The sequence below is a fragment of the Toxorhynchites rutilus genome, chromosome 1 (genome assembly GCF_029784135.1).
Source record: "Toxorhynchites rutilus septentrionalis strain SRP chromosome 1, ASM2978413v1, whole genome shotgun sequence".
NCBI classification, from domain to species: domain Eukaryota; kingdom Metazoa; phylum Arthropoda; class Insecta; order Diptera; family Culicidae; genus Toxorhynchites; species Toxorhynchites rutilus.
Genome location: NC_073744.1, coordinates 126,983,550 through 127,005,030, shown reverse-complemented (window position 1 = coordinate 127,005,030; position 21,481 = coordinate 126,983,550). Strand labels below are relative to the sequence as shown.

Below are 21,481 nucleotides of genomic sequence, written 5' to 3'. Positions count from 1 at the left end.
ATCGAATCGAGGATTCGATACAATCACTATCACTATCACACCGATTAAAATCTGGAATTATAGAAATCGAGGAAAACTGCTCGATTCGTTAGCAAGCTCGAATGTCAGCGGTTGTGATGAAATATTTTGAAACAAGTTTGAAATGTTTCATGAAGCACTATATAAAGGATGCCAAATTTATTTTTGAGGCATCTGCTATGAAAATGTATTTCCAAAAGTGTTGATATGGTTATGTTTTGGAGTAAATTGATATTCCCTCAAAGAATAAAGCTTAATAGGCGTAAGGCACGCATGCATGTGTAATAAAAACGACAGCGTGGAACAATTTGTTGTATAAAAAATATAATTATTAGGAAATCTATGGAATTCCGTAAAGAGTCATGCACGAATATCACTTTTTTTTAGCAAAACAATTTTTGTTATTCATGTGATTCTGTTTTAGCGTCGATTTCTTGTTGTAGCGGCGTCGATAGCTTTATTGTATTGGGGCAACCACCTGTTGCTCTAAATTCTCGCTTGTTGCGTGCTAGTGTTTTCTTTACTTTTCCCCTCATGCCAATCCAAACCTGTAATTTAAATAAAATCATTATTGTTTTGCAGGATAGCTTTAGCATATGGTATAGAGCATTATAACACTCCGACCATTAGTTTGATCTATTGTAGTGAAAGTGGTATAGTTTGGCATAGTATAGCAATAAAAAAGAAAATTGCTGCCAAAAATAACGTACTAATGTATGCTAGTAGAAGTAAGCAATTTTTAGGTAGGAAATTCGGTTGAAAGAAATTCAAAGAGTATGATAAAATTTACTTATGAAAGTTATGTGTATCGTAAAAGAAATACTTACTTTCTGCCATTCTGAACCTAGGTGGTCTCAGTGCATTAAGTTCCTCTCTGAATTCCTCCAACTTTTCCTACACCGGGAATATATGACGACTACCTCCACAAGAACCTCGAGCAATCTCGCTTCCATTGTTTAAGGAGCCGTTCAAACTGGTGGTGATTTGGTTTTTTTCTTCCGCCACTGAAATATGCGCTGGAATTAGATTCTGCATTGTAAGTTATAACATGATTAATATAAATAATGCTGGATTGAACACTTACCTTTTATAGACTATTCTGGCAGCACCGTAAAACAAATGCTGATCAAAACAAACGAACATGTGTTGCAAATTGCATATATTGAAGCGTTTCTGAAATGTTTCCCAAAGGGATTCAAGCCAACACAAAATAATTCTCTGAAGATATGCAACAAGTGAACCAAACAACTCGAAAAGGTCTGACACTTGCATCGATAGTTATCACTCGCTCGGTGCTATCGAATTGCTCGATTTCTATAATAGTAAAATAGAGTTAATTAGCAAAATTCTTATCGCCTCGATTTCTATAATAGGGCCCATTACCTTTGTCTGGGTTGCTTCACATTGCTCGATTCCGGATAATGAGAGGGCTGACTCATTAACAAAGGTGGGTGCGATTGAAGGCGACAAACCGTGGTTCAAAAGTCTGGAATTGAGTCGGGACTTTATTCGCACCTTCTCCCGATTCATGTCAAATCGCTGTTCGTTAGATGCACTACTCTTCCGTTTCAATCTTGTCAGCAGCAATCTCTGCGTTTGTGGCCAAGGTTACCACGACACCGAACACGTTGTTTGGTCATGCGAGAAGTATCTTGTTGCCAGATCGAATTTAGAAAACTCTCTTCGGGCTAGAAAAAGGCAGCCCAATGTGCCGGAGTTTTTATGTGCACCCGTGGCCGAGTGGTTAGCGTCCCACACTATCATGCCGGGTGTTCGGGTTCGATTCCCGTTCTGGTTGGGGGATTTTTCGTCAAAGAAAATTCTTCCGGCTTGCACTGTGGTCACGCGTATTCTAGAGCTTGCCACTTTAGAGTACATTCAAGGCGTGTTATTCGGCATAGAAATCTCAACCAAGTATTAATGAACGACGCTAGTTAATGAATACGTTGAGACGGCAAAAGTTCCACAGGGAACGTTAACGCCATTCAAGAAGAATGTGCCGGTGAGAGATGTGTTGGCTCGGTTAGATCTTGAGTACATGTCCCAAATATATGTCTTCCTAAAAGCTATCGATCTTCGTGTCTGATTGTCCTTATATCCTTATATTCTCCTTTTCATTTTTCTTCGCGAGAAATAATCCCTTCTTACTAAAAATAGAATAAGGTGAAATATAAATACATATTAGATATAAGATTAAAGTTTAAGGCTTAGGAATTGAGTATGATGAATGTGAGTGTGAACATTGTCGACATATCCTTACATCCCTACCCTTCTAAACTCGAGTAGACCGCGAGTAAACGGTTTTCTACATCACTAACATTAGAATTAAGGAAAAATGTTTACTTTAAACTTATGTAACTGAGCCTGTAAAAATAAACGATTAAAAAAAAGAAACCAGTATATGCAAAATTGACTGAAATTGATAGTAAGTGGTAGCTAATAGATCATTTGATGCCAAAAACCCTACAAAATGGTTAGCCGTTAAAAATTATCAATGTTTCTGTTCGATTTTTCGAACGCTTGGCCTAAAATGGGTTAGGGTTAAAAGTGGTAAAAGCAAACGATGATAGCAACAAAACAGGCAAGTTATCGAGGTGCTCGAATTGTTTATTACACAATATCTAGCTGAACACATTTAATGGTATGAAAATAAATATATCCAAAGGCACTGCTTAAATTTAATAATAATCAAAATTTGGATGTGATCACTGCATTTTCTCGAAAGATTCCATAATTTCATCCTCATTTCGCGCGCGATTTTGGCAGAGGAATGTGCTCCCTGTCGCTTTCTCTGAGCACACCTGGCGGCAGAAATCCCAACAGTGCCACAGCGTGTTCCTTCAGCAGTTTAATGCGCTCCTCTTCAATGATTTCCTGTCGTCGTTTTTCCTCCTGTTCAAACATGTACTGCTGTTGGATCAGTTGCTTAACTTCATCCGCTCGTTGTTGCTTGCGATCTTCTATCAGCTGTTGGATTGCTCGCCTGTGTTCCACCAGTTTTAGTCTTCGTTTCTCGTTCGTCATTTGATCGATTCGATCCCGTTCGGCCCACAGTTTAAGCTGGTCCTCTTTGAATTGGCGTTCTTCTTCGGCTTCGCGCTGCCGGCGGCATTCAATCTCCGAGAGCTGCCGTTCCAACCCTAACCGAGCTTCGATTCGTTTACGCAGCTGTTGCTCAAGGTCACGTTGAAGTCGATATTCTTGCCGTTCATTCAACTCAGCTGAGTAAAGGTCTTGGAAAAGTTCTTCGCGATTGCGTGCTTCATCCTAAAAAAACAGGAATAGTTAAATGGACCAATGAATGTAAGCATTTCTTCTATCATGTACTCACAATTTGTGATTGTAATTCAACAACCATTTTTTCATTGAGTCGCTCCCTGGATTGTGCAATTTCGATCTTCCGCCTGTTTTGTTCCTCCTGTTCTGCTTCACGTGCTTCTAAATACTGCTTAATTCGTTCATTTTCCTCCGCCACTGCCAGCTGTTGCCTCTCTTGCCAGATTGCTTTAGCCTCGTTAAAGTATTCCATCTCCTTGCGAGTTCGTTCCTGCAGTTCCAATTTCCGCTGAATTTCCGCGAATTGCTCTTCCTGAATTTTCCTGCAAACTTCATCCAAATACATCTTCTCCATGAGAAATTCTTCGTACAAAATCTGCTTCTGGCGATGGAGAGCTTGCATCTGAACGTGAAGAACATCACGCAAATTTTGCTTCTGTTTCAACTCATCCTCCTGGCACTGACGAATGTATTCCAGATTTTGAAGCCTGATCTGTTCAAGCTCTTCCTGTTCCTTCTGGGCAGTAATTTTCTCTTCCATTCGCCTCACTTCCTGCTCAGCTTTTTGAGCGGCAATTCCTTTCGCTACATAAGCGGCGCGTAGTTTAGATTCCAGTTCACGTAGCTCCTGGTTAGACTCGCGAAGCTGCTGACGCAATCTCTCCTCGTTGATTCGACGTCGATTTGCCTCGTGCAGTTGCATCGCGAGTTCCTGCGCGTGTTCATCCTGAAATCATGCTCTCTAGAATGTATCGTGAAATGATAGAGACTAATGTTGTTAATTGCTACCTCTAACTGCTTTTGTCGGGACTTTTCTTTCGCTTCCTCGTCCTGGCGCTTCATATCTTGCTGACGATCTTTACAATGGGATGAGTGCTGTCGTTTTACCAAATTTATCTCACTATTCTTTTGAATTTGGTTGAAACCCTTGTGATAACTTTCGTTTTGTTTGGACACTTCCACATCCCGGCAAAGGGCACTATGGCGTAATTGACGACGCTTTTCGTTGGAAGTGTACTGGAGAAGATGTTCCTTTAAATTGAGATTGCTTTTATTAGTAGTAACACTTACCATTTTTTTATGTTGCAGTATATTCACTACTATTCGACAATACGTACAGTTTTATCTATAACAAACAATTTCAAACAAAAATTCGTTGTCAAGGTAACAAAAAACAACAAATCAGTACGCAGCCGATATAGCGCGCAAAAATGAACATGCAGTCGTTGTGAGATATACACTCAGAAAAATAATTCTGATGGACATGATACTCCTTTTTATTCTGCCCCGCGTGTGACGTGATAATAAAATCACTTTATTCTGAAAGACACTTTACTGTTAAGAGGCTGTGCACATACCACATGGACAGAAAAAGGACGATTTTAGACAGTTCCTCCTACTCCATGGACAAGAGTGGACATTTCTTATACCCTTCCCCCTGTTGTTCACGTGGTCATTTCTCTATTTTTTTTTAAAACAACCTCGCAAAGCGGGTAACACTAGCTCAACGACTACTCAGACAAAGTCAACGGGACCACGGTATGCTCGAGAATTTGGTCACATGTGATGAATCGACGAAACCAATGACATACATTGGGCCGAAAAAGGCGCCATGGCCAAGACAATCGCCAAAGACTGGAAGAACCGCAAGTGCAACATGCTCTGTGTGTTTGGAATCGACGAGGCATCATACACTGGGTGCTGCTAGGTGAGGGTATATCTATCAATCGTAGACTAACGTTTGCATAAAAAATGGACATTTTTCGGATGGTGATAAAAAACTAAGACAGATAATTGAGTTTGATAAATTTTCCATGGAAGGTAATTTTATTAGCTAATTTGCAAAAAAAATTTTACGCCCTACGTAAACCGGAACATTCGCCAAGGCGGATGAAAACATGCGTGTAGGCATGTTTTTGAGTTCCTTCTTCGTTTTATTTATCAATTCCTTCTCAATTTTCGCGACAAAATTGTTGGAGTAAATCTTACGCTTCGGGTTTGCCCAGAAATTCTCGATGGGACGCAGCTGGGGAACGTTGGGCAGGTTCGCCGACTTGGGTACCACATCGATATTCAGCCGCTCCATCTCCTTTTCTCTCTGTGGAATAAACTTCACTTCGGAAAATCCATCAAAGTAATCCATCACCGCCGCCACGCCGCGATTCGCCAGGAAAATCGACTTGACCATTTTATTCGGCCGCCACCTCAACACCATTAGCTGCAGCTCCGAGACCGGCACCGGTGCCAATCGGTGGGATTAGAATTAACCCTTCAACCAATTTGGTCGGACCAACTAGTGCATAATTGGCAATTCTTCAGGTCATATTAGGCTGTCAAAAAAGTCCTGCGGTATTTTTTTTTGAATTTTCATTTGTTCATAAAATTAGTTACAATCATCTGTTTTAAGTCAAATATGCGCCGTTTTGTTCGATGACTTGTTCCCAACGAGATGCCAACTTCATAATACCCCTGTTATAGAAGCTCGCTTCCTTATTGGCAAAAAACTTGGAGAGCCAATTTTCACAGGCCTCTTTTGTGGCTAACTTCTGACTACCTAGCTCGTTCGCCATGGACAAAAACAGGTGGTAGTCACTTGGTGCAAGGTCCGGACTATACGGCGGATGCAAAAGAACCTCCCATCCGAGCTCCCGGAGCTTCTGGCGCGTCACCAAAGAAGTGTGTGGCCTGGCGTTGTCCTGATGGAAGACAATGCGGCCTCTGTTTATCAAAGATGGCCTCTTCTTCATGAGTGCTACCTTCAAGCGGTCCAGTTGTTGGCAGTACAGGTTCGAATTGAGCGTTTGGCCATAGGGAAGCAGCTCATAATAGATTATTCCTTGACAATCCCACAGCAGAACCTTCCTGGCCGTTAATGAGGGCTTGGCCACCGTCTAAGCTGCTTCAGCGGGCTTCGACCACGACCGTTTGCGCTTCACGTTGTCGTAAGTGACCCACTTTTCATCGCCAGTCACCATCCGCTTCAGAAACGGGTCGATTTTGTTGCGATTCAGCAGCGATTCACATGCGTCGATACGGTCAAAGATGTTTTATTGCGTCAACGTGTGTGGCACCCATACATCGAGCTTCTTTGTGAATCCAAGCTTCTTCAAATGATTAATAACGGATGACTTATCCCCAGCTCTTGGCTGCTACTATGCCGGTCTTTCTCAGCTAATTCAGCGATTTTGTCGCAATTTTCAACGACAGGCCTTCCGGAGCGTGGCGCATCTTCGACGACCTCTACACCAGAACGAAAACGTTGAAACCATCGTTGTGCGGTGGAAATGGAAACTGTATCGGGTCCATAAACTGCACAAATTTTATTGGCAGCTTGAGATGCATTTCTGCCTTTGTCATAGTAGTACTGTAAAATATGTCAGATTTTCTCTTTATTTTGCTCCATATTTGCGACACTATAACTCACGAACGAATTAACCAAACAAAACACTGTCAAGGACTATATTATAGCGCGCAATACCTTTCCAACAAGCTATAGTATGACTCGATACAATTAATACAACTAGAACTACGCGCTTACAACGACACCACGCGGAAATACCGCAGGACTTTTTTGACAGCCTAATACAACGAGAATTTCCGAAACTCAACGGGGATCCCGAGGAGTTGCCGATTTTCTTGAGTTCGTTCAAAAATACGACGGAGATTTGTGGATATTTAGATGCGCAGAATCTAGCTCGGCTACAACGTTGTTTGGGAGGATCAGCACTGGGTGCAGTAGGAAGTCACCTGCTTCTACCGGCAGCTGTTCCATATGTGAAGAAGATGCTGCATATACTCTACGGAATCCCGGAGATACTCATCAGCTCACTGCTAGATAGAGAAAGAAACGCTCCGCCACCTATATCGGATAACTACCATCATCGCTTACGCCTTGGTGATTCAGAATCTCATCGACCACATTATATTAACCGATCAACAAGCTCATTTATCAAATCCGATGATGATCCTGGAGTTGATCGATAGGCTACCAACCACACTGAAGATGCAGTGGGGAACTTCAAACAAGCTTTCACTAACGTTAACCTGGCGACGTTCAACGGTTTCATGTCGAGGCTAGTCAATTCGGCTTCTAAGTTGATCATCGAATCGGACTTCGCGTAAACCAACCAAAAGCATTCTATGGTGGATTAACGATTATCAGAAGAAGAAGCTGTTTACTCATGTTATTAAATCGCTAATCACGTAAAATAAGGGAAGTGTAACTGTGTTGTTCCAGTTTCAAGTCGTTGGAAGACAAGACATTGGAAGCCGTTGGAAGGCAATGCGGCATAAGAATTCGTGTCGAACGTGCATGATATCCCATTAGAAATGGCGATGTTGTTTGGAGAAGGAATGTGGAGTAGATGGCTGCCGTACTCGTCATCATATGCTGTTGCACAGTACCCAGAATGATGCATCCGAAGTATCCAAGTCTAGCGAGACCGACTTCTGGCTTTGATAAAATATGGTGAACCGACTTCACCGGTTGATTATTCTCTATCAGACCAGAAGGGCCAAGTACAGCGTAAAAATATGAAAGTTTGAATGAATATGTTTACTTCATATTATTTGATTATCTAACACATGTAGTTCTGACACTCACTTAACCATTTGTCGATGCATTTCCTGTTTGTTCCACAAATAATTACTATTATAATACAACATCATAATTAGACACAGTTTTCGTTCAATATGTTTCTGCGATGTCGTAAAAAACTTCTTATTTCATCACATGAAATAAATATTCCATACGTTAAAGTAAATTTTTATTCATAACTAGCTAACCCGGCAAACTTCGTCCCACCTAAAATTTATTTTTCGTTATCACATCCACGTTTTCTTACTAAGTGAACGTTCATGGGTCGAATCGCAGAACTGTTCATTGATTGATCTTCTAATCTACCGATAAAAATTATTTTTACTATAAAATTCAAGTACTTCTACCAAAACTCGACATTATAATATCAGATTATTTTCAGACACAATTCTCGTTCAAGATTTGATTCCACTTGCAAATAACATGTTTCTCCGTTACATCGAATAAACGTTTGATAGAGAAAATATGATAGAATGAAGACAGCCCTAAATCGGACGATTCCTATCTCGAGTTTTGCTCTTATCAACACATTCGGCGATCCATTTTTATGTATATAGATAGAAGACGATTTAGGAGTGCGTTTTATCACATTAAAATCCATTTCCACTTTCGAACGAAGATCAATTTCGTTACCGCAAACATGAAATGGACTAACAACGCTTGTCAATATGTAATTGTAGAACACATGCGAATTGAATTTTTCGAATTTTCCCATTTTGCTTCAGAGTTTTCCGAAAATTTTCAATTGTCATGTTTGGTTGGAATATTTTTGGTTGAAATATGTGCATTATTTTCATGCGACCCCTTCTCCTTTCCAGAGGAGGAAGTGGTGTCATACTATCATAGAAACATTTCTCGTTCCCAAAAACCCTCACATCTCAAATTTGGCTCCATTTGCTTGATGAGTTCTCGAGTTATGCAGAAATTTGTGTTTCATTTGTATGGGAGCCCCCCTTTAGAGAGGGAGGGAGGGGGGAGGAGTGTCGAACTAAATTTATAACACATGCGAATTGGGGCTCTTTTGGTAGTAACAAGTTCTTTCGCACAGTAACTCGATATTGATAATTCCTCAATATTTTCCTTCGTTGATCGTATTGTTTGCACATATTCACGATGAAAAGCCTTAATCCTTCTCTTCGTTGGCCTAGGCATTTTTATTGAATGTAATACTTTTCCGTGTACTATTTTTGAAAGCATAGGCAGCCGTGGCAGTGTTCCGAGCTCTGCAATACAATTTGCTTGAACAATGTTAAAGTTGCTAAAACTTACATTATAGACCCATTAAACGTAGAAATAATAATTGTATTGATATCAACACAATTTTATGCTATTGATTTTCATGACATGAAACGCTATGACTCAGGAATGACATTTTATTTAATGGTTTTTATAGCTGTTTCGAAGATGTTGATTGGCATCAGTGTCGAAAAAATAACGATGTTTCACCAATACAAACAAAACCATTGCGGAAAATTGAAAAATGAAAATTTAACTTTCAGAGCACTGGCTCGAGTTTTCCGACGTTTTTCACTATACAGAGCGACGGCAGATGAAAATTTAATATCTTGTGAGTAATCGATTAGAGTTTGGTTGATATTACTTGATGGGAAGTGTGCGAAAACGATCATTTTCTTCCCACTGTTTCGCAAAGTTATTGATTTTCGGGCGAGGGGGAGGGAGGGAGATGAAAGAAATGAGCGCCATTGTGGCTAGCTTCCGCCTTCATTATATTTAATCTCACTTTAGCCTAAAAAGGTCTCAAAATTATTTTTGAATGAAATACGTTTTTTTTTGTTGGGTACTTTATTTCATTTATCGTTCAGTACGCTCAAAGATTTTACATAGTTCCTTCACCTTTTTTCGTTGCTCGGGATGGCGGCGGAAACTATCAGTTTGCTTTCTTCTCTCCCGTTGTTCTGGTGCGCTATTTTTGCGATCCGTTTGGCGTGACGGAGACGACCGATGGTCAACGACAGAATTTGAAAATACAGTTTTTCCGGTGTTAACCTTGTTCTCGAAAAAGGTGATCAATTCTCTTATCTTTTTAGGGCATTGTTGTGATGGAATTACATCATTTGATAACGTCGGTACGGTGTTCGTTAGTGTCGGCATGCTTTTTACTAATGTCGGAGTGCTTGTAGTCTCCGCTAGTTGCACCATTCGTTGCTTCGGCTCCACTGCCAGTATTTTTGGTTGATGTATATCGCCGGTGACTTCCGGGTTCGGAAATACATCCTGGTCAATCGTACGCCGGTTAGTTGGTGAAAAATTTCGGTTAACTACAGCACGGCGAATGACCAGCCGCAGTCGAAGCTTCTTCGAGTTGTAGTCAACATCACTGTTTGGGAGACTCACACGTTGAGTGGATTTAACGGCTGCGACTTGGCAGTGGTGTTTGAAAACTTTCTGTACATTCATTCTTTATGGACGTCTGGTTTAAATCACGTGGTTTCGAAGAAAGTGAGACTCTTAATTGTTCAATGTTTCGCTCAGATCTGATTGAGCTGCTAGAGGATTGTCAGTATTTAACTGGATGGATCACTTACCTGTTGAACGGGTATATATTATGGCTGTGCCCTACAGGCCAATATTTCTATCAATAATCATAACACAAAATGATAGCAATATTGAACTATTGACAGTAAAGGCCTCAGCGTAAAACTATAACAACATTGTTCAAAAGAATGTCACAAAGGTACAAACGAACTTTCCATGAGTGATTTTCAAAATATTTCTACTTGTTCTTGAGGTCAGTGCGCAAGGGCCTTTAAATTGATAAGCGTGTCGATATAAGCCGGATCATTGGCCCCTTAAGGTGGTGAAGATGAAATCCATGTATTGTTCAGATATTGATGGTCATATTGAATCGTAAGTGCGTTTTCAGGTAGGTTTTCGATAAAATATATCGGTATGAATTTAACTCAAACAATCGGAATACGTATAAAAAAAGCAGTTACCCGAGTATGCTTCTAAATGCATTTGAGTGAAAGAAGGGAAATCCATTTCTTTATCCCCGCCCACATTGGTGATACATTTGCTATCGAAAAGTTGTCTTGTGAACAAACTTGCCAACTTTCCAGTTTTTCCTGTATATTGCCAGTTTTTTTTTTCAAAACATGCCAGCAAAACAGGCAAATGCAGAAATCTCCAGTTTTTTTTAATTTTTTCTCAGTTTCAGCGAAGACCTTTATGACGTCCATTGTCTTTCTCTATATACTACATGGGCTGAAAAGTCCCGGGATTTTTCGACAGATGGCGCCACTTAAAAATGAACAAGATTTATCTGAGAGGTTAATCTGTCACTAGTGTGCAGTTTGATGACATTTCGTTTATTCGTTCACAAACTACAGTTGTTCAAGTGTTACTACCTGAGTATTCGTATAGAAAATGAAAAAAGAGGAATATCGTATTTTGATCAAACATTGTTTTTGGGTGGCAAAAAATGAATTGAATTTGAAATGGATCGTACAAGCACCGCAGATGCACCTCACTCTGGAAGACCAAAATAGGCTACGAATACAGAAATCATAAAACAAGTACATCGACTTGTTTTGAACGATTGTAAAGTGAAGATACGTGAGTTGGCTGAGGCCGTAGGTATTTCAAAAGAATGAGTGGGATACATTTTGCCCGACATTTTGGACATGGAAAGCCATCCGCGCGACGGGTGCCGCGTTTGCTGGCCGTCGACCAAAAACAGTGGCGCGTTGATGATTCAACAGCCAGTTTGGCATTGTTGAAGCGTAATCGAGTGGACTTCTTTCGATGTTCTCTGTCAACGGATGGAACATGGATCCATTACCACACTCCTGAGTCCAATAGGCAGTCTGCAGAGTGACACTGAGGCATACTTCGAAGACTTACACGTTTCGTACTACAGAAAGGGAATCGAAATGTTAGAAACTCGCTATACCTAGTGTACTGCCCTCGAAGGAAACTATGTCGATGAATGAATACAGCTTTGTCTAAAAAACGATTGTTTTCTCTAATGATCCCGGGACTTTTCAGCCCATGTAGTATTGTAAACGATTGTAAAGTGAAGATACGTGAGTTGGCTGAGGCCGTAGGTATTTCAAAAGAATGAGTGGGATACATTTTGCCCGACATTTTGGACATGGAAAGCCATCCGCGCGACGGGTGCCGCGTTTGCTGGCCGTCGACCAAAAACAGTTGCGCGTTGATGATTCAACAGCCAGTTTGGCATTGTTGAAGCGTAATCGAGTGGACTTCTTTCGATGTTCTCTGTCAACGGATGGAACATGGATCCATTACCACACTCCTGAGTCCAATAGGCAGTCTGCAGAGTGACACTGAGGCATACTTCGAAGACTTACACGTTTCGTACTACAGAAAGGGAATCGAAATGTTAGAAACTCGCTATACCTAGTGTACTGCCCTCGAAGGAAACTATGTCGATGAATGAATACAGCTTTGTCTAAAAAACGATTGTTTTCTCTAATGATCCCGGGACTTTTCAGCCCATGTAGTATAGTAGGAAGAACCTGCCGATAGTTGCCATCTTCATCAAGAAGTATCACGCGAAAGATGATACGGTCTTAATGCGAAGAAATGACTAGAGGATATGGTCCGGCTGAAGGTAAACGATGTACCGAAGATCGCCAACCCTCCCGGAGTCCCCCGGCTACGATTGATAGACAATTTTTGGCAAACCTCAAATGGAGGATCTACTCCAATAATTTCGTGGCCAAAAAGGAGGTCGGAGATTCGTTAAGGTCCTGAAATAGCTGAAGAACATGCTGACAACCATCTTTTCATCGACCAAATGTCGTCGAAGCATTTTTTAAAAGGCCTCAAAAACGTTGTAATTTTGGTCCATTATCTTTTGTAGTTTTTTTTTCATCGCTATCCGAAATTAAACCATTTTTATTGCAAATGTTATTCAGGTTTTTTGAAGACGGGTGTTAGATTATGAGCATCTAGAGCAGTGGTGGCCAGGTATAGACATGGTGCAGGCCGCATTGGAATTTACATTATAGCCGCGGGCCTCAGTGATTTTTTTCTCACTACTTTTCATTATGAAATCTAAAATACACGTGTTTAACAGGTACTTTCTTTAACTCACTTTTTACTTTAGCATTCAGTTCTATACCTGTAAAATTCATAACTCGAGAATAAAATGAGATAAAAACCCAAAACTGAAAAGTATCCAGAACTAACATCTTTGGCAAAATTATTTGACCATCTCTTTTTCACGCAGAGTCGAAAACACTAAGGCCAATCGTCGATCGCTGCAGTTTCTCGATAGAATTCTTTAACGATTGGTAATTCTAATGAGAACGTCCAAAGGCACACTCCTTCAACATGGTCCAAAGTTAAACTGTCCCGCATTTCAACAAAATGTCCCGCGTAAGATTCCGTCCCGCGAAACGTCCCGCATTTGGCAAAAGAAACGAAAACGTCCCGCGATATCAATATATTTCAATAACACAATTTGATCATGTTGCTTTTCTTAAATGGATGAACCTCGAAAAAAATTTTATTTGGCAGCTTCTAATGCATCCAAAGATTAATAAGTTGAGCTGGTTTCATCGCACCGACATTGGGCTTTTTGTTTAGAGAGTGTCAACTGGAAGCGACAGCAACAAAATTGGAAAATGATTTTTATAAAAGTTCCCTATTGATCCGCAGGGACCAACGTGAGTCAGACGAAAAGTTCATCTTTGATCCCTTAGCTCGGTCAGGGCTTAACGTTTTAAATAAGCCGGAAGAACTAGTGTATATTCGACAGGAAGAGGCAGGGTTGTTTGATGAAGTATCGTAAATGAAGCGCTGGGCGGTCTTACGGAAGTTGGCTGGAACCTGAACCATGGTCGATGAAAAGATGTATATCGGCGTGTTATTTTACCTTTTCGTGGCTTTGGTGGCCGTCTGTCTCTCTATTTTGGCCATTCCCCCAAAAGTTTTCTATCGGTCGCAGCTGGGGAATGTTGGGAAGGTTGGTGGTCTTCGCGACAATGTTTATCTCTATCCGATCCATCCTCCAGTGATCTTTCGGCATAATGGGCTGATCCAAGGTTCGGCATAAAGACCACATCACCTTCCCAACTCCGACAAGCACTTCGTACTATATATCTCCCCGTTCACCATATGACTCGAAAGAAGAGCGACTTGGACATTCCCTTCACGTCTGTCAGAGAAGGACCTTCTCCGAGAACTTGATGTGAATGATATATTCGACGTTATCGCTTACCTGGGGAACGTAAAGTACCCGGTCCCCTGCCATTCGTTGAATTCTAGCATCAAGTACGTCTCGTCTTTTATTATGAGTACGAAAAGAAGCTTTTCACTTCTTCCGCCGGAAAGAAGTTTTTCACCAGCACCTCAAGCTACTCCTTCTGGGTGACTGCCTGCTGCTCAGATACGGCCGGTCTCGTCTTCCGCATGAAAATGTCCATTTTGACCAGATTCTTCTTCACCGTTTTGCCGGTTACTTCGATATCCCGGCTTAAGGAGCGGCAGGGAGATGATGTTGTAAATACCAGATCGACTATATCTGGCGGACACAAAGTGCCTCGGGATGTCCAACTCATGCAGCTTGACAGTGCTGCATCTGCGAATCAACAGTCTTGAATCATTTTTTGTAGGCTTAATAAACGTAAGATTTAAGGAAAATTTGTTCCAATAAATTATCTTCCATCGCCATCCGAAATTGGTCCATTTTTTAGAATGCATACGTTAATACTACAATCGATGAAAAATGAATTAGAATTTTCGAGCATTCCATTCGGTAATTTGAAGAAAATTGTAGAATTTGAATAGTGCTTTTCGGGCGTAAACAAAATCTAAACCACCGAAAAATCACAACTGAGTGCCGATACTTAGAAAGAAATAATACAGATCAGTTTAGACTTGCTAAACTATGGTTTATATTAACATAACGTTTTGTTTTTTGTGTCCCGCGTTAGACCTCTGACCATCTGGTCACTTTACCCAAAGTGAATAATCCGATGGATTGACAAATGGCCAACCATTTGCTGAGATGAAGTCTGGTAGGTTTGTTGTTAGTCTCGTTTTAACCGTAGTAAGAGTTTTTACATCAGTCAAAACATATTCGCATCAATCTGGGCGTCAATAAATGACTCACACATCGATGTACGCACCAATTAATTTATTCAATTTATTTCGACAAATGAACGCTTTTGTTTCCGATGCGGATTGATTTGAACGCGTTCATGAACAACATAGATAACATTGTGCAGCCGTACCGACCTCGAACGTCCCTTTTTGGGTATATCACCCACATCAACTGTTTCTTTGTACTGTTGTAGTGTACGGAATACGAATCGTTCATTGATAGAGAACGGTTTGAGCAGCTCGTAGATCTGTTTCGCCGTTTTCCCGCACTTAAATATCGTGACAGTTGCCACACGCTTCTCGTACACACCGAACTTTATCGTACGGACGGGACCACGAAACTTGGTGAGAGTGAAGGGGGACATCAAACTACACGACTGCAGTGTTACCACTTTTCTTAGCTTCAAATTTCTCTGCTGAGAGCATTCGCGATTTCACTGACAGAATCATGGCTATGCTTGATAATGTGCATACGGTATCACGATCAAATTGAACGTTCCTTCAATCATCAAAAAGTTTCTACAATATTTGTTTGTTTGTTTCAATATAGAAAATCCTTAAATACAAACATACTCCAACACCGTTTCGATTTCAAATTACTTTTCTTGAGCTATTTTGACATAGGACTATGTCTTTGATTTCTATAGTTACGATTTATTAAGAGTTTTAAAACGCATATTACTCAAAATGGTTATTGCGACATATTGAAACATGAACAGTGAATGTAGTAAGAAAAGATAACAATTTGATGAGTTAATTGGGTATGTTTTCTTTCGATTGCACTATCCACTCACTTTCTCCCCGACACAACGAGCAATCTTTTTGCCTAAATTCGGGCGTTAGCTCATAATGTGAGTTGATGCGTAAAGTGAATTATTCTCCATTTACCGATAATAGGCATTAATTTTATATTATATTGTATGTCGTGCAATCAATTTGTGCTCAATTCATGTTTTATCGTGTAGGTCTCAATACTAATAATTTGTGTAATTGTGGTCCAGGATGTCATAATATCGAGTATGTTATTTGGTAATGTAAAAAAAAAGTGGGTTATATCTATGATATAACCGCAAGGTTCACGTGGAACTACCTTAGCTTAGCAATCATTCGTTTGTATTGATTAAATTCTTGATTGAATGAAACAGTTTCCAAATTCAATTGAGTTCAATATATTTGCTCTGTGAGTGAAAAAAATGAACAAATGTCGTGTAAAGTCAATTCATTTATTGTGATTGATTGTTCTTCGTTACAAGTAAATTTAATGACGGACCTTTTACGTTTGGTATGATGACTAGAACAAAATATATGTACGGAAGAATTATCAAACGTTTGATGAACCAGCCTAAGGCTGAAAATCTTTCCAATAAAGACAAAAAAAAATTATCAAACGATTATTTTATTTTACATTTCCCTCTGAAGTTTACATCCCAAAAGTGTACATACTTCTCGAATCTCGAATTTGCTTGAAACTGGGAAGTTCATTCGCTTCTAGTGTCTGCACGATTTTCCCAGGTTCCTAAGTTTAGAAGATCATGTTAGGACAGACATATTCCACTCTGCACAAAGGCAAGCGAGGACAAAAGTACTCGCAGTTTGCATTTATTTGCAGAGCCGATTTCCCCAGAAACCTCGGTTTTGAAGTCTGTGTTAGGGAAACACATTTCAATCGGAACAAAAATACCCTCGATTTGTATGAATTTGCAATGCCGATTTCCCCTAGGCTGCTTGGTTTTGATGGCTGTGTTAGGGAAACCGTAAATCGGGCCAATCAAAACGATACAGTTAGGGCGTTTAGATAACGCCTAATATTTTACAGTTATTCAATTGTTTATCTAATGAAAAACAACATTTTGTTAGTTGCGATAGATGCGTAGAAATATTCCCTATCAAGTGATGCAAACATCTCTCCTATCAAGTACGAAATGTTCGAGCTATAAGCATTCGAAATCTTTCATTTTTTCTTGCATGTTCTGTGTTTAGGTTTTCATTTTACCCTCCATATATTCCGGTTAGACGTAGTCCCACGTCAAAATGCAATAAATAAATTTGAATGGCTGCTGATTTAGAAGATCGAAAGGGTATACCCACGTAAATCAGATTATTAGCTTGGGTAGTCGCGATCTTACAGGGCTATAAAGTTATTACAAACGATGTTCCGGACAACGTGGTAACGAAGGAATAATGCTATTTTTATCTATAATATATTTTTGTAGTCATAGATTGATTTGACCCAGGGTTATATTCATGTAGGTCTTAACTATTTAGACATGTGTTTAAAAATGATACATGATGACCCTTTGTCTTCTTCTGTATGATTGAATAAACAAAAGAAAAGAGTAGTAATGGCTTTAATGGTATTTTTGTGTACATTCTTGAACAGAATGCGGTACCGAATTCTACCACGTGATGTCATCTAACCCGTTTAAAGGATACAAGTACATACAGGAAACGGTTTTTCCAGGGCATCCATTTGATGTATCAAAGAGAAAAAAATAAAGATTTTGAACAATGAAAAACTCAATTTAAATGCAATTACTACACACAATCACAGTCCTATGTCAAGATCCCGTCCGTGCCTCTCGGCTCAGACCCATCAACTTTTATCTAAATTAGCTTCAATGTGAGAGATGCGAGGCGTGTTTTTTTAAATAACTGTCAGTGATTTTGTTCCTTGATTTTGATTTCACTTCTTTCATAACTGAAACAATTGCTCACAAATATTTGTGGATTCAAACAAAGAAGTAATAAAATAAGCTTGTTTTATAAGTTCTGGAAATCGCGCTTCTGGAACAAACCTGGAGTGGAAATCCAAGACATCATGGTTTTTAAAATTTGTCACACAGTTCTAAATCACACTGCGTTTCAATGAGTTCCATAGCATGTTTGCATCGGCATATACATAATCAAAATAGGATTGGGTAGAGAAAATCGGATAATTCTTTCATGTGCTTTAAAGTACCAAAATCTGTGAGAAATTTTTTAACATTTTTCCTAGTTGTCGACGCTTGAGAAATTATTAATGTCAGAAAATGGGTTAAACGAAAATTTCCCATTTGTTGTTTAAACTCGAATTTGTTTTCGAGTGAAAAAAAAAGAAAAAAGAAAAGAAGAAAAGAAGCTTGGAACTCACGATGATCCGTTGCATGTGAGTTGCTTGATGATTTGGACGATAACCATCAAGACATCCTCGAATCATACATTCATAGGTAAAAGGCAAGCCAATTCTTCTGTAACTTCGAGATCCTTCTCTCATATATCACACCTGAATAAAATACGTAGTCGGCAGCTCGTTCTTTCAAACTTCCAAACAAACAATTTTCGCTCCTAACTCAGCCAATTTTCCAGCACAGGATGTGGCAATAAACTTTTCTATTTCTGACGCATGTTTCGACTCATATTTTCGTTTCAGATTGAACCTTCAAAACAGTAGCAATTTCATTACAAATAAAATAAACCATTTTCTGACTTATGCACGTAAAAAGTATATTTCAGACGATTATCCCTGGAAAACACGTCCTTCGTCAGCCAGTTTTCTTATTTTACTAGTGCAGGCTTCCATTTTGCTTCAGTTTACACAACACATGCCACAGCGATACAAAAGCAATTGCCAATAAACACTGAAACGGTGAATGAACTCGACTGCCTTCTAATGGAGAGAGCACAGCAAAATCGAATGAATTTTCTCCCAAACTTTCTCTCTCTCTCTCTTATGTACTCACGCTTACATAAATCCCGCTCTCTCTCTAATAAGACTCTTGAAAAAGTTTCCAGCAGTTAAGCCGAGTTCATACGTTGTTGGTTATTCGGTTACGAATAAACGCAAAACGATCCGAAGAATTACGACCATACTCATACCACGAAATTTGACATTTGCTACTCGAAACCGAGCTACTTCAAAGTTTTATTGGCTACTAGCCCGTTTACCCCATGCATACAAATCAAATGTCAAATTTCATGGTAATATCTTAAAAATCTCGGATGTGCTTCTATAAAATAAAAACAGGAAGTGGGTTATATCTATGGTATAACCGCAAGGGTGACGTAGGACTATCGTTGATTTAGAGATCATTTGTTTGAAGTTGAATCCAAATCCATTCTGAATGAATGAATAAATGAATATTTGGGAGACTTCAAAAACGAGAGCGTTACGTTGGAGGCAAAGGTTTAATGCATCCACTATAGGATACGAAAAACCTTGTTCTGAAGAATAGTCTTCAAAAGCTTTCCTGCTAACTGCACTTGATTGACAAATCACAAAACCAAAGGTATTATATGGATATTTTATGGATAGAAAACATTAAAATAAACTCTTTTGCTTGAATGTAATTTTCAATTCCAAGGGGACTGGCAGATTATTTTCCAGCAACGATCAGATATTTCCACATTTTCCTCGATACTGGAAGCCCACCAGTAGTTAATACTAACTCGATAACCACCTGTTAATAGCACTTGATTGAAAAATATTTGGTCACAGTGTTACATGGATAGAAAACATTAAAATAAACTCTTTCACATGAATGTATTTTTAAATTCCCAGAGGAACTAGCAGATTATTTTCCAGCAATGATTAGATCTTTCCGGAACTTTCTCGATGCTGAATGGCATCCAAACGGATAGAATTCCGCGCGTGTATGTGTCGATCCTTCGCCGTCCACCTCTTCCAGCACGTGAGGCAACGATGTTGTCTTGTCGATGTCCTCACGAAAAATGAATGCGTTTCACCACCAGAAAATCGCTTAAGTATGTTTTGTGTGTGTGATAGAATCGAGAGAAGGTGTGGTTTACGATGGCAATTTGGAAGGCAAACTAGAGGGGAATGAACTCTCTGAGCTCGAAACTTTCGGCGACTAAGCAGTAATCGATTGCGTGCGCATACAATATTGGATACGGAAATATTCTACTGATGGGCAAGAATAATCTTCAGAAGCTTTCCTGCTAATTGCACTTAGTTGAAAAATTACAAAATCAAATGTATTTGGTCACTGGTTATATGGTTGGAAAACATTAAAATAAACTCTTTCACATGAATGTATTTTTAAATTCCCAGAGGAACTGGCAGATTATTTTCCAGCAATGATTAGATCTTTCCGGAACTTTCTCGATGCTGAATGGCATCCAAACGGAAAGAATTCCGCGCGTGTATGTGTGTGTGTGTAGCGATGTCTTCCCGGGGAACCGTTTGTGGCATCACTCTCCTCCTGATGGATTCCCTTCTGGCCTAAGGTGCACAAACAGGCTCTTGGTGACACCGTTCATTCGCGCTTTCATGATAAACACGAAGAGCTTCACCACAACAGCGACAACATGCTCCAATCGCTGTTCAATTAGAACTGAGTGGATTTCCGAGCGGCGCTCGCTTATATACCGATTGGTGATTTCAATAGCCTGTTTTGAGAACAATTTTAAGGCTATTGAAACAAGTTTTTGGATCAAAAAGTAACAAGTATATAACGCGTAGACATTTTATCTTTCGAATGAAGTGTTTATCATACCATTTCGTTCAGTTGTTTAGGAGCTATTAACGCTCAAAATCTCGGTCTCCGGCGTAACGCTTTCGGTTTCGAAACTTTGATTTTACACCCCGGTATAGAAATGAAAGACGTAGTCCTACGTCAAAACGACACATAGTGTCTATGACTTATGCCTTTATTTACCGCACACAGACTAAACTTCAATCTCGTTCTCTCTATGAGTTCCACACCACTCTCTCGAGGTGTCACTCTCATTCTATCAGGATACCACAGGTACGTTCGTAATTCTTCGGATCGTTTGACGTTTACTCGCAACCGAGTAACTGACAACGTATAAACCCGGTTTAACTGCCATTACTTGCACGAATTTATGCGAGCGTGAGCAGAACAAAACCAAGAACGTGAAAAAAGTCCTTTGAGTACTAACAAGAACAATTGTCAGAAGGGTAAATTAGCGCGGAAAAAAAACGGACAAGAAAACAGAAAATGGACAGCTTGGATTTTTTTCTCAGGCTACGGGCCGCATGGTGGGCACCACTGATCTAGAGGGACATTAAATAAAATAATACGTTTTGTTCTGTTGGATAATCGATTTTCTTTGTCAACGAACTCGACATTCAAAAAGCTTACAAAGTTCCTTTACATTTTTCCGTTGCTCGGGTTGCCAATGGAAACGATTCTTCGACACTTTTCCCTCTTGTTGTTCTGATGACCTAACTTTGAAGCTCGGTTTGCGTGGAGCCGGTTGTTGCTGTCCTCTGATGGTACTGGAGAATGTGGTTCTCCCAGTGTTACTTTGGCTATCGAAAAAGTTGATCAATTCCCTGATCTTTTTCGGGGGTTGTTGTCGTGCGATTACACTCTCTGTAACTGACGGTATAGTTCTCGTTGTTGTTGGCATGCTTCTTCCTACTGTCGCAGTGCTTGTAGTCTCTGCCGGTTCCACGACTCTCTGTTTCGGCTTCACTGCCAGTATCTTGGGGCGATGTAGAGCATCGGAGACGTCGGGTTTCGAGAAGGTATC

The 21,481-nt window shown here is 39.9% G+C and overlaps 1 protein-coding gene and 1 long non-coding RNA gene across 2 annotated transcripts; both read right to left on the bottom strand.

Annotated features, from left to right (window-relative positions):
• Positions 1-331: 331 nt before the first annotated feature.
• Positions 332-2,159, bottom strand: LOC129777340 (uncharacterized). The gene is made up of 4 exons (XR_008743234.1): positions 1,402-2,159; positions 1,103-1,332; positions 846-1,034; positions 332-566 (listed from the first exon to the last, which is right to left on the bottom strand). It is a non-coding gene; the product is annotated as an uncharacterized LOC129777340 (long non-coding RNA).
• A 457-nt stretch (positions 2,160-2,616) lies between these two features.
• Positions 2,617-4,470, bottom strand: LOC129777333 (meiosis-specific nuclear structural protein 1). Its single transcript, XM_055783562.1, has 4 exons — positions 4,366-4,470; positions 4,084-4,311; positions 3,350-4,021; positions 2,617-3,285 (listed from the first exon to the last, which is right to left on the bottom strand). Exons 1-4 carry the CDS (start codon positions 4,366-4,368, stop codon positions 2,761-2,763), a joined length of 1,428 nt encoding a protein of 475 aa, XP_055639537.1. The 5' UTR covers positions 4,369-4,470; the 3' UTR covers positions 2,617-2,760.
• Between the last annotated feature and the right edge of the window lie 17,011 nt (positions 4,471-21,481).